Source organism: Rhinatrema bivittatum, chromosome 8 (genome assembly GCF_901001135.1).
Source record: "Rhinatrema bivittatum chromosome 8, aRhiBiv1.1, whole genome shotgun sequence".
Classification (NCBI taxonomy): domain Eukaryota; kingdom Metazoa; phylum Chordata; class Amphibia; order Gymnophiona; family Rhinatrematidae; genus Rhinatrema; species Rhinatrema bivittatum.
In genome coordinates this window covers 173,879,399-173,893,313 of record NC_042622.1, presented here as the reverse complement: position 1 = coordinate 173,893,313, position 13,915 = coordinate 173,879,399, and the positions used below count along the sequence as shown (strand labels likewise).

General features: G+C 46.7%; 1 protein-coding gene across 1 annotated transcript in view; it reads right to left on the bottom strand.

The window, feature by feature from the left end:
* The window catches only part of PPM1E (protein phosphatase, Mg2+/Mn2+ dependent 1E), a 182,395-nt gene that overhangs the window by 13,715 nt on the left and 154,765 nt on the right, over positions 1 to 13,915 (bottom strand). Inside the window, exons 4-5 of the mRNA XM_029611480.1 lie at positions 4,763 to 4,951; positions 1,204 to 1,347 (exon numbers count right to left, since the gene is read on the bottom strand). Coding sequence (XP_029467340.1) covers positions 1,204 to 1,347; positions 4,763 to 4,951 — 333 coding nt within the window. The remainder of the gene's footprint in view (positions 1 to 1,203; positions 1,348 to 4,762; positions 4,952 to 13,915) is intronic.

Sequence of the window (13,915 nt, the reverse complement as noted above, 5' to 3'; positions counted from 1 at the left end):
GCAGTGCTGCTATCGTGAGTTTGTTAGAGCTATCGGCAGCTTATGACACCTTAGAAGATCACGCCATTCTTTAAACGCAGTTCCAGGAAGCTGGGAATGGGAGAACCTCGTTTCGATGTTTTCAATAGTTTCTGACAGAATGGACTGAATAAATACTGGTGGCGTTCGATGGTCAGATATCTATCACCTTAGATATGGTTTCTCACAAGGCCCATCCCCAGTCTTGTTTAACATTCATATGTCCATCTTGGGTAAAATGCTGAAATAGTCCTGGTGTTTCTTACAGATTTTATGCAGATGTCTAATTATTTCATCCTGTAGGAAAAGACTGGAGTCATTCAATAACAAACAATCTTAAATAATTGCCTTTGGGCAGTGAGTTCCTGGATGAAGTCAAACATGTTAAGTAGCAACCCAAAAAAAGACTGAGATAGTTTACGATGGAGTAGATGGTGAGTAGTATAACCAAGTTTTAAAAAGGTTTGGACAAGTCAGATAGACTTTGGTTTCTCCACCTCTAAATTCTGAGGAAAAGCAATGTGAAACAGGCCTTGCCAAGTACTTCCAGGTGAAGCATATGGAGCGCTGTCCGAGACAGGATGCTGGGCTTGATGGACCACTAGTCTGACCCAGCATGGCACATATGTTCTTATGAGAAGTGGATATCGCTAATACCAGTCTACATGGGGAAAAATCTACAATTATATTACACTATTAGCCAATGGGTTATTGATTGGTATGGCCGGCAATAGATGAATGTTATTTCATGCTTGTGTCTGAACTAAGAAAAAGAATTTAAAAAATAAAAACAACTAACCTGCCAGAAAGGTGACAAGCACTGACTAGATGTGCAATGTGTAGACATGGAACTGAATGAACTTAATAATCGATGATTCTTTTCTGCACAAAAGTTTATATTTATTGAGTAATGGAACCAGAGAAATATGTCCTTAAGACCACCTATCTATACAAGGTGCTGATTACTAAGAAAACCCAGCTAACGTGCCAATAATCCATCAGCACACACTTGTACAGCTCATGTATAATAAAAACCCCAATCCACGAAGGCTGGAAATATGTATATATATATTCTGACTGTGTGTGTTTGTGTGTGCGAAAGGGTCTGTGCCAAACCTTAGCACGGAAAGGGAAAAGACGCAAGCCCTGTGGGTCATCTGCCAGCCCCCCTCATGCTGTTCTTACTTCTCTGTCCGGTTTGTGAGGCTTCATCAGCTCCACGGCCTTCCCTCTCCTCACCAGCATCACCTGCGAGTCTCCCAGCCAGGCCACGTGCAACATGTTCCCCCGAATAAAAGTCACCACGCCAGTTGTTCCACATCGCAGGTTCTGAAAACACAGAGGCCGTGCCCTGAAGATTAGATTGCACCAGGGGAGAGGAAAAACCATCTGCAGTACCATATGTGCTGCTCCTCTTGGGCCACAAACATTCCCCACCGTTCAAAGTTGAGGCCACTTGGTACTAGAATGCCGAAACATTGTCTCCTCAGATGCAACCTGAGACACACTCTCTAGATCAGGGGTGCTCACACTGGTCCCCCTCAGGCCCTCCCCCAGCCAGTCGGGTTCTCAGGATATCCCTAATGAATGTGCATGAGTAATATTTGCATTCACAGGAAGTAGTGCATGCAAATACATTTCATACTTATTCATCAGAGATATCCCGAAAACCCGACTGGCTGGGGGGAACCCAAGGACCGGTTTGAGCACCCCCTGTTTCGAGACAATACTGCTGGGCTATTTCACCGGGGAGATTAATCTGTACTACAATAATGTGAAAAAGGAAAAACATGCTCTTTCTGCAGCTAGGGCGTGGGTCCTGGATTTGAAAGGCCCGATATAGGATGAACACAGAACACTATAGGCCGGATTTTAAAAGGCCACTGCACAAGTGCCAGGCCTCTTCAAATGGGTGCGGGCCCAGGCTGGGACAGTGCCAGTGTATGCTGTCCCAATAACTCGTGAGCCGGCAGCTGGCCGGCACATGCAACTTACTTCAGCTCCAGCCCTGAAGTAAGTCGAAAAACAAAGAAAAAAAAAAAGAGGACAGATAGGTAGGGTTTAGGGGGTGGAGAGGAGAGGGGAAGAGGGAGGGAGTTTAGGTAGGGGGTAGGTAAGTTCCCTCCAATTCAGGAAGGCCCGATTGCATCGCCACATGTAATTTGCAAAGGTTCACCCCTCCCCCCCATGTGCGCATAGCCACCTGGTTTTATTACATGTGCTCGCCGGCACACGCATGTTATAAAATCAGCACACATCTTTTAAAACGAACCCCTACATCTGGCATCAGTTAACTCTTGCAAGCCACCTCTGGCTTGCCAATCAATAGCCACTCCCCTAACCCCCAGGTCACTGCAGATCTGGGCTCTGGCGTTTAATGCATCACCGGCACATACAGAAGAAATAAGAGGAGGAAGAATTTGCGACAAGATCTCTCAGGAGCTGCTGGTAAAATAGCAACTGCACGTCAAGTATCAAGAACTGCAGAGTGCACCCCTTCTGTGACAGAACAAACAAAATAGTTTGGATTTATGGAATGCCTTTCATTCAAAAGGAAAAAAAAAAAAAGAAGGATCCTGAAGTGCTTGACAGGTTCATGGTACATAAACATGCAAGCAGTTGCCTTCTGTGGTGGGTGGGTCAAACAGGCAGAAACACTTCTGGTGGCAAATATGCATGAAGCATGGAATAAAAAAAAAAAAGAAGGGGATACAGCTGGGTAAACTAAAGGACAAAAGAAATCCAGTGACCTTTCCAGGGTCACCTGAAGAATGAATAGATGGAGGTTAGGTGGCGGGCTAGAGTGCAGGTTTCTTTCCTGGATGAATCCCTATTCATTGGGCTCTTGCTTTTCCTCCACATAATTATTACTTCCTGCTAGATCCTGAGACATTTGCACCTTTTTAAAATATATATATATATTTGCAAAGCAAAATCTGCAAGTACTAAAATTCGAAGCTGATCTACTTTATTTTTCCTGCCAGCAAGTCAGGGGACGAATCTTGTACACCCAGTGCTTCACTTAATTATGTTTCATCTGTCACAGTGATTAATTGTACCAGAAAGTCCTTCTGCAGAATCCAAAAAAAAAAACCACATAGCTATGTAATTTATTCCAAACCAGTACTTTTTGGTTAAGGGAACGCATGGATTCAAACATTAGTCAGTATTTTGGTTGCAGTACTGGACACGCGACAGCCAGAAAGATGGGGCTAAAAAACAGGAGAAATGGGAAGATGCTGCATCTGCCGCTTTCAGCTACCTTGGGGCAGTGCTGGGAGTCCTGGTAATAGAGACATTTCCGCTACGAAATTCAGCAGCTGACATCAGCATTATTACAGGCTAACACATCAAATCCCAAATGCCAAAACAGTCACGACAGTGCAACCTCCACAACCTCACGCTCGGGGCGCACACTCCCATCCCAGGTCACGTGTCGCAAATCTCATGCAGCCTCCTCCTTCTATTGCTGGCCCCTCACTGGAGCTATACGTTGACTGCGGGCCCACCCATTAGGCCCGCCAGCTGCATGGAACAGGGTAATATATCAGGACCCATGGGAAACTAGAGCCATCTGTTCACTCTACTGTCTGCTCTTCAAGGGTTCCCCCCCCCCTTTTGGTCACTGATTAATCTCAAGCACTGGTTTCCTCAGATGATATAATTTGCTGGGTGGGCTGCATCTGTAATGTTTTACATCCGTTGCTTCTACAGGACTTGCAGATTTTGCAGTAGGATGAAACCAGGGCTGGCTCAGACTCTCCCGTTGGACCTAGAGAGACATCTGATCACTTTAATGCAGATTTACAGAACCACTTCAGCAGTGAGAGCTCAGAACGTTCATAATAATTCTGTATTTCTACTCTGCCCTTCCAGAGCAAACTCAAGGCAGATTACAGCAATTCTGGTATAACTCATTCCTGACCCAAACAGCTAAGCCACAGGAAATTAAGTGAATTGCCCGAGGTCATAAGGAATGTCACTCAGAGGTGGAATCTGAACCCTGGCTTCCCTCTAACCATTAGGCCAGGTATAGAGACAAGGAAAAAAAATGGATTACAGGGATACAATTGTTCCTTTATGAAGAAAGGCTACACAGATTAGGGCTCTTCCGCCTGAAGTAGAGATGATAGAGGGGATATAATAGAGGTTTATAAATCATGAGTGGGGTGGAGCAAGTAAATAGGAAAATATTATTCATCCTTTCAAATAGTACAAGGACTAGAAGACACCCCATGAAATTAGAGGTCCAAACTGGCCTTGGTGGGAGACAGGATGCTGGGCTCAATAGACCCTTGGTCTGATCCAGCATGGCACCTCTTATGTTCTTACTTAGGTTGAAATATGCTACCTGTGAGTCAAGTGTGTTAAACTGCAATGCTACGCAGGAAGAGAGGCACTTTAAATTAAAATTAATTTTCTCTGTGCACTGAACTGCCTTTTAGCCTCCAGATCACAGTTCCCAGGTGGTGGTGGTGGGAAGTGTCCAGCTATTATATAAAAGCGACGTTCACGGGCCAGACTCAGGGTACATGCTCACCGGGTGGCAGGGGGGGGGGAAGCTGTCCGTGGCTCCTGCAGAGGGGGGTCAGTGGAGAAAAATGGACCACACAGAAACAGAGGAGAGGGAAGAACAATGCGGGAACTGGTTTGTAATCCCAGTCACCTGGTACTGTAAATTAGTAAATGTTGCAATGCTCAGAACATCGACAACCTCCCTCGATCCTGGATATCGGGCGCTTACCTCCCTTGCTGCTTTCTGCACAAAGCGCTCATCCGTCAGGCGAAAAGCTCGGCACAGCGCCTCCGCCGGGTCATGGGGGAACATCTCCTGCCTCACCAGGTTCACGTGGAGGTGCAGGGAGGCATAGACAGCAGCATCCACCCCTCCGTGGCCATCGAACACCGCAAAGTAAGCCTGCTCTTCTTGGTCCTAGGATAAAAAAAAAAAAAAAAAGGGATGTATTAAAAGGTAACAATGAAAAATAAGCCAACAGTCATAAACACTCAAACAAGGAGAGGAAGCAAATATGCCATTACTGTGACAGGGCCTCACGACTCTGCATTTGTGCTGAAAACCTGACTGTCAAGGCTGGTGCAGCCTCAACAGCAGATTAAGAGAGTCAAATATCTGTGCTACAAAATGAAAGCACAGCGCCCCAGCAAAGATATGAGGTGGTGACAGGTGACAAACGGAGGAAACAATCCTGCCTTTGTTTGCATGCACATAACGCCTTCCTGTGCTTGCAGTGTAAGGCAAAGCAAAGCACAAGAAGCCGATTATTAGCTTGCCAGGGTTTTAAAGGACTCAGTAAGGATACCTACTGCTCCGTCATTACCAGTGCGTGCTGCTGCTGCCATACGGGCCGATACAGTACTGTTGGCCCGGGTTTGGCCGCACGTTTTCGATGCGCTAGCTTTACCGCGCTGCCAACCCCCCCCAAAACTAATAGCGCCCGCAACATGCAAATGCATGTTGATGGGCCTATTAGCTATTCCCGCGCGATCCAGAAAGCAAAATGTTCAGCGAAGCCGCACATTTTACTTTCAAAAATTAACGTCTGCCCAAAGGCTGGCGTTAATTTCTGCCAGCACCGGGGAAGTGCACAGAAAAGCAGAAAACTGCTTTTCTGTACACCCTACGACTTAATATCACAGCGATATTAAGTCAGAGGCCTCAAAATTAAAAAAATAAAATGTAAAATTAAAAAAAAATTTTTAATTGGCCCACGGGTCGGAAGACAGACGCTCAATTTTGCCGGCGCCCGTTTTCCGAACCCGTGGCTCTCAGCGGGTTTCAGAACCGACGCCGGCAAAATTGCGCGTCGGCTGTCAAACCCACTGACAGCCGCCACTCCTGTCAAAAGAGGCGCTAGGGACGCGCTAGTGTTCTAGCGCCTCTTTTTACTGCGGGCCCTCGTTTGCCTACTAAATCGCACGCACAGGAGAGGGGCCTGTGCATGCGTCGGGAGAGCTGGCGCTCGCTCAGAGCGCCGGCTCTCCAGCGAATTTTACTGTATTGGCCTGATGGTGGGGAAAGAATGGCATCCAAGTTTTAATCTGGGACAGAGCTCCATCGGGAAAACTGACTTGCAGCAGGGATGATGCCCTCAGGTACCTGGAGGCCAGCCACGGTGAACACTGTGTACCGCCCTAGACTCAGTTGCTTGCTCGAGGGGGGCTCATCCTGCTTTCCCGACCACAGTACTAGTGGCGCTATGGTGTGCATCATGCATCCCCCCACTCCCACCCACAATGTGGCAAGATTTTCCAGCATCTCGCAGGCACAGTAACATGACAGCCTCTGGAGCAATTGGTTCAGGAATAACAAGAGAGGGAGCTATTTTAGATTTAATTCTTAGTGAAGCACAGGATTTGGTGAGAGAGGTAACGGTGGTGGAGGCCACTTGGCAATAGTGATCATAACATGATCAAATTTGAACTAATGACTGGAAGGGGGCACAATAAGTAAATCTACAGCTCTAACACTAAGTCCTCTGGGGTAGATTTTCAAAAAACGCGAATAGGCGTACTTTTGCTAGCGCATAAGGCGCCAGCAAAAGTACGCTGGATTTTAGTGGATACGCGCGGAGCCGCGCGTATCCACTAAAATCCTGGATCGGCGCGCGCAAGGCTATGAATTCTGTATAGCCGGCGCGCGCCGAGCCGCGCTGCCTACCCCCGTTCCTTCCAAGGCCACTCCGAAATCGGAGCGGCCTTGGAGGGAATCCTCTAACGCCCTCCCCTCATCTTCCCCTCCCTTCCTCTACCTAACCCACATGCCCGGCCCTGTCTACACCCCCCCCTTACCTTTCTCCGGGGATTTACGCCTCCCGGAGGGAGAAGTAAATCCCCACGCGCCAGCGGGCCTGTTGCGCGCCGGGACGCGACCTGGGGGCGGGTACGGAGGGCGCGTCCACGCCCCCGGACCGCCCCGGGCCGTAGTCACGCCCCGTACCCGCCCCCAAAACGCCGCGATGACCGGGCCCGCCCCCGACACGCCCCCCTCGGAGAACCCCGGGACTTACGCGAGTCCCGGGGCTCTGCGCGCGCCGGTAGGCCTATGTAAAATAGGCTCACCGGCGCGCAGGGCCCTGCTCGCCTAAATCCGCCCGGTTTTGGGCGGATTTAGGCGAGCAGAGCTCTGAAAATCCGCCCCTTAGAGAATAGATCACATAGGTCTAATATAAGAATAAGAGGGCTACCGGAAAACCCAGAATATGCAAATACTATGGAGGTTGTCCACAAGATCTGTTCTGCACTGCTTGCTGCTTCAGAGGAATCAGGAACCAATTCTGCTCACACAGGAGTGATGACAGAGAGAGTGCACAGAGCGCTGGGCCGGGCCCCGCGTAATGTTCCCAGAGTCACACTAGCATGCATGCATAGCTTTTTGGTCAAGGAGTGGTTCATGAGATGTGCCTGGAAACTGGCACCTTTTAAGTGGGAAGGACATGAACTTACCATATTCAATGATATTTCACCAGCAACATTAAACGAAGAAGACAGCTTCAACCCTTAGCAACGCTTTTGCAAAAAGAATGCATCAGATACCAGTGGACATATCCCTGGGGTCTGGCATTTACAATCCAGGGGATAACCTCCAACATTAAAACCATTGAAGAGGCCTTCACAATCCTGTCGGCGGCAGAAATAACACCATCATCTTTAGAGACTCAAACAGTCCGAGAGGTTGCTCCAGTGGCACCCAAATGGAACAAAGCCGGGCCAGGAGGGAGAAGTCTCACCCGACAGAACAAGCACAAGGAATACCACCCTGAAACAACAGACCCTCCTCCCTTGAACTGAGCAGGGGAGTGGAGTGTTGACATAATCTCTTGTGAAGACCTGATCTGCGACTTTCTGGTTACGAGACACTTGGATGGACAATAACATGATACTTGATACATATGTTCGGAGCTTTTGGGACTGAATGAGGGTATCTAGACCTCAATATGGTTTAAAGTGGTTTTATACATTCTGGTGTTTAGGGGTACTTTACTGTCTCACTTTGAAAGGTTTATGGGAAAAATCTAAATAAGTATAAATCTTAAATAAGCTGGGGGGGGGGGGGGGGGGGGGCGGGGAGTATCCAGATGGATCCTTCCTCCTTGTTTAGGGGTCTATGGGAGAAGTGGACGGGGTAATATGCAGTTAGTGAAAGGGAAGGAAGGGCTGGAAGGCATGGTGCGGAGAGAGAGATCAGAGCTTTTGGGAAGTTTCCTAGTTTTATTTTATAAGATTAGGTAGGGTAGAATCAAGACAACGGAAGGGAACACAAGTAGAAGGGAGGGAGCAGATAAGTAAGGCTTGGGGGGGGGTACAAGGTAGTGACTATATGTAGTATAAAATTTGTGACTATTAATGTAAAGGGATTAAACTCTCCTTTTAAATGTCAAATGCTGTACAGGGAACTTGACCGTCTAAAAGCTACGGTGGCGTTCATCCAAGAGATGTAGCTACACCGCAGGGACGAACGACTTTTAACCTCTGCTAAAATTCCCATATCAGTTCTTGCAGCATCCACTGTCCATCGCAGATATTGTGGAGTGGGGATATTATTTGCACAGCATGTAATGAAAAATTGCAATGGTTGAGGTTTGGAGTCTTCTATTCCCCGCAAATAGTAACTATACTTCTATTCACATCCTCATTCCTCATATTCGAGGATTGACTTCTTTCTGGTATCTAAGGATTTGATATCCTGCACCTTAGGAACAGAAATAGAAAGTATTACATGGTCGGACCATGCACCAGTATGGTGGAAGATATCCCAAGCCAATAAAGATTCTGGCAAAATATTCTGGAAGCTCAATGATAGGCTCTTAAAAGAAGAAAAATATGTCAGGCAGCTTAGGAAGGAAATAGAGGAATATATATTCATGAATCAGACGAAGAACTCTTCCCCAGTTTCTGTGAGGGAGGACCTCAAAGCTGTAACTAGAGGCCATTTGATAGGGCTGGGTTCTTTTCTTAAAAAGGAAAAGGACAGGATTAGAACGACTTTAGTGCAGGAGCTTCAAGGCTTTGAGAAACATCATAAAAGACATCAGAGGATGGAATTAGCTGCACAATTAAAACGAAAAAAAAAAAAGAAAGAGCTACAACAATTAGATATGGACAAAATAGCCTACCAGCTTGATTTGTTAAAACAGCAGTTTTATGAACAGGGAGATAAAAGCAGCAAACTGCTGGCGAACAGGCTGAATACTAAGCAATTAAAAGTGCAAATCTACCATATCAAGGACAAAGAAGGGAATATATTACATGAGGCCAAGGCAATTTGGAACAGATTTACCCAATTTTATGAAGAGCTGTACTCGCAAGAAACTGTAGCCTCCGAGGCGGCTATTTCCACATATTTAGAAAGAATAGAACTCCCTATTTTGTCCCAGGCCGAACAGCAACAAATAGGGCATAATATCTCTGAGTTAGAGGTAGATTGGGCAATAAAGGATTTGAAGCTTGGGAAAGCCCCCGGGATCGATGGGTTCACACCACTGCTTTACAAAAAAATGTAAAGATGTACTTAAGAGCCCCCTGATTCAATTCTTTAATTGCTTGCGAGATAGTGGGAGGTTACTTCCCTTTGGCAATGTAACTGGCATAACTATTTATTTATTTATTTAGGATTCTTATATTCTGACATTCTTGTATAATATACAAATCATATCGGTTTAATATACAACAGAACAATCGCGACAGAGGCGTTACATTGAAACAAACAAACAAACTATACTTCCAAAGTGCAGTGGTCTACTTTGGTACAGTGGTTGGTAAAATGGTACACTAATTAGAGACTGCTCCTTAATGAGTGTAATTTGTTGGTTACTATGGCTCCTTTAAGCACCGGGGGAGGGGAAGGGTAGATTGGGAGAGGGAATGTGGGATAAACTTGGATTTGTGGAACATTGCTATTCGATTATGGATAAATGTCTTCTAGTCCTAAAATACCTGGATATGTTCAGTCAGTTTGGATTTTCATTTTTATAACTTGTATAACTCTTTGTATGCAATTTTTCCACAATAAAAAAACTGAATTACAAAAAAAAAAAAAAAAAGACAGGAAACAGAGTGGGATTAAATGGTCAATTTTCTCACTGGAAAAGGGTAAACACTGGAGTGCCTCAGGGATCGGTGCTTTTCAATTTATTTATAAATGATCTGGAAAGGAATACGACAAGTGAGGTAATTAAAACTGCAGACGATACAAAATTATTCAGAGTAGTTAAATCACAAGCGGATTGTGATAAACTGCAGGAGGACCTTGCAAGACTGGATGATTGGGCTTCTAAATGGCAGATGAAATTTAATGTGGATAAGTGCAAGGTGTTGCATATAGGAAAAAATAATCCATGCTGTAGTTGCACGATGTTTGGTTACATATTAGGAGCTACCAACCAGGAAAAAGATCTGGGCGTCATAGCAGATAATACATTGAAATCATCAGCAGCAGTCAAAAAGGCAAACAGAATGTTAGGAATTATTATCAGTGTGAATGGTAAATAAAACAGAAAATGTCATAATGCCTCTGTATAGCTCCATGGTGAGACCACACCTTGAGTACTGTGTACAATTTTGGTTGCTGCGCTCAAAAAGAATATAGTTGCACTGGAGAAGGTACAGAGAAGGGCAACCAAAATGATAAAGGGGATGGAACAGCTCCCCTATGAGGAAAGGCTAAAGAGGTTAGGACTGTTCAGCTTGGAGAAAAGAAGGCTTAGGGGGGATATTATAGAGGTCTATAAAATCTAGATCAGGTAAATGTGAATCGGTTATTTACTCTTTCGGATAACAGAAGGACTAGGGGGCATTCCATGAAGTTAGCAAGTAGCACATTTAAGACTAATCGGAAAAATTTCTTTTTCACTCAACGCACAATTAAGCTCTGGAATCTGTTGCCAGAGGATGTGGTTAGTGCATTTTGTGTAGCTGGGTTTAAAAAAGGTTTGGATAAGTTCTTGGAGAAGTCCATTGACTGTTATCAACCAAGCTGTCTTAGGGAATTGCCACTGCTATTTCTGGCATTAGTAGCATGGACTCTATTTAATGTTTGGGGATTTGTAACCTGGTTTGGCCACTGTTGGAAACAGGATACTGGGCTTGATGGACCCTTGGTCTGACCCAGTATGGCAAATGCTTAAGGGAAGAGCATGCATTCGGTCTGGAGCCTCTCTGTGTGCGACTGGTGGGGAGAATCATTTTAAGCGACTGAGGCGGGTACAATAAAAGCGTTTCACCTCCGTTAATCGGCTCTCTGAAGACTCCCCTCCCTGCATGCGGCTGAAAGCTTGCACACCGCTGAACGCCATACACAGTTTTAGCCATGCTGCAGAGGGGTAAAGCACCTGCTCAGAGTGGCATTTTCAAATCTCTGCACACATTTTTCCAGCAAAAATCTTCCTGCAGAAAGAGCAGGTTGCAAACCATCCTCCATACTTTCTACCTGCAGCAATTTCCAAAGCTAAAGTAGTCTTTGAGAATCTGTGCAGAGCCCACGGGCAGAAAGCACCCACGAACTTTGTACCAATGCGGACGGGTTTTTTTAAATTGCTCCCGGAACATCGCGCTGCTCAAACATGGGCTGTGAGCTCTTTGAGGAAGGGGCATTGCTTTGTAACCCCTGTGAATTATCGCGCACCGTACTGCGCTCGCACATGGTGCTGAATAAATATTACTATTATGAGGCTAAAGCAGAAAGCATCGATATTTTACATTTTAAAAAGGAGTTGATTATATTATAGCCTAAGGTTTAGGATTCCACCGGTCAAACCCTCAAGAGGGCAAGGAGCTGGGTTAGAAGTGCAAGCACTGGAGGAAGTGACGTCACTTCCCATGCTGGACGCTTGAGAACGGAGCTCCTCACCCGACGGTGTTTTTCGGTGTAGCTTTTGCGTTATTCGCGGCGCTTTTTCTCACCACTGGGCACATTTGGAAGCGGAATACGAGGGCTACATGGCGGCGAAAAAATCTTCCCCTGATCTACAACAATTTTCCTATACTAAGCTTGGAGAAGCGGCGGGGGCTGAGGCGCCCAAAATGGCGGCGGACACGGGGCAGCGGCAGTCGGAGGAGCTGGCGTGCACCCTGCCCGATTTAAATGTGGACTCTTCGCTTCGCGCAGAAATGCGCTCCTGGTTCACGGAGCTTCGTGCCGACATCAAATCTTTTCAAGCTGAACTTGCCCTTACCCTGCAGGAGATGAGGGAGGAGCATGCTACCATGGCACGCCAGCTGGCGGAGGCGGACACGCGTTTGGACGACCACGATGAGCGTTGGGCTGCACAGCAAAAAGATTTATCCGCCTTGCAGGCCCGACAGACAGAGCTTGCTGACAAGCTTGAAGACATTGAAAATAGAAATCGACGCTGTAATTTGCGTTTTAAAGGGGTACCAGAAGGTGAGGCTTACCAGGACTGTACTTCAATCATCCAGCGGATCAGCGCTATGATCCTGGGGGAGCAGGCTCCTGAAGGTGGAGAGCCCGCTTACAGTACTCAGATTGAGAGAGCCCACCGGTCGTTGGGGCCTAGGGTTGGCAATACCCCCAGAGACATCATTGTTTGCTTCCACTCATTCCAATATAAGGATAAACTGGCTGTTGCGGCGCGCCGACAACGCATCTGGCGGTGGGAAGACCACGATATTGCAGTGTATGCGGATCTGGCTGCCACCACCCTGCGGAAGCGCTTTGCGTTTAAGCCCATTACCACGGCCCTCACCGCGGCGAAAGTCCGGTACAGATGGCTCTTCCCATTTGGGATCTGGTTCCAGGTGGAGGGGAAGTCGTACAAGGCTCACACTTTTGAGGATGGCGTACAGGCGGCGAAGGAGGTGGGCTTGACTGTGGAGGTACCCACTTCGGGTCTCAAGGCTCCTAAGAGTCGACGCACGGAACCACCCAGATGGCAGCGGGTTCCTAAGGGGGGCAAACGCTTAAGAAGAAACCCCAGTGATGTTCGGGTGGAAAACGTACCACCATGACTTTTGTGACTATATATCTAACCTTTTCTTTTTCAGGCGGCCCTGCTATGGGCATGGCTCCTAGTGGACATATCTGCGTTATTACTATGTTGGTTACAGTTTTACACGCAGTGGTTCTTACCTGTTTGGGTTTCATATTTTAGCATTCTTATCCCTGATTCTGCTATTTAGCCGCGAACGCAATAGTATTTTACGCTATTTAGGGTGGGGGGGGGGGGCGTCCTTCTCGCTTCAGGATGGGTACTTCCTCCAGTAGCTGCTGGGAACGATTATATCCTTCCCAGGTGATTCAGAGGGGGTGGGGGAGGGAGGGGGGGTTTCAATTTCTTCATAGGTATTTCGAGGATTCCGACCTGGGGTTCAGTTGGTATACCATTTTCTATGTCTGCCTTGGATTCTTTTGCTCAGGGGGGGGATGTCCCTGTCTGCTTACAGGGGCGGGTCCTCTACTTCTTTATCATGGCTACTCTTAAATTTGTTTCTCTGAATGTCAAGGGCCTAAATTCTGGGCGGAAGCGCAAGCTTCTCTTTCAGGAAATGGGTCGTCTACAGGCTGATGTGATCTATCTCCAGGAGACACACCTCAGAAAACGATATGAGACCTTATTAAAAAATGCCCAATATCCGCACCAATACTGGGCTGCAGCCACTAAAGATCATAAATATGCCGGGGTGGGGATCCTTCTCAAAAAGGATTTACAATATGAGCTACTGGCTACTCATGCCGACGCGCAGGGGCGTTATATACTTTTGAATATTAGAGTGGGGTCCGAGAAGTACTCCCTTGTTTCAATCTATGGCCCAACTTCTCATAAGGAAGTTTTCTACTCTCACCTGTATGATACTCTAGCCACTAAAGCAGAAGGGAGTGTAATCCTGGGTGGTGATTTTAATACGACCCTGAACCCGGTAT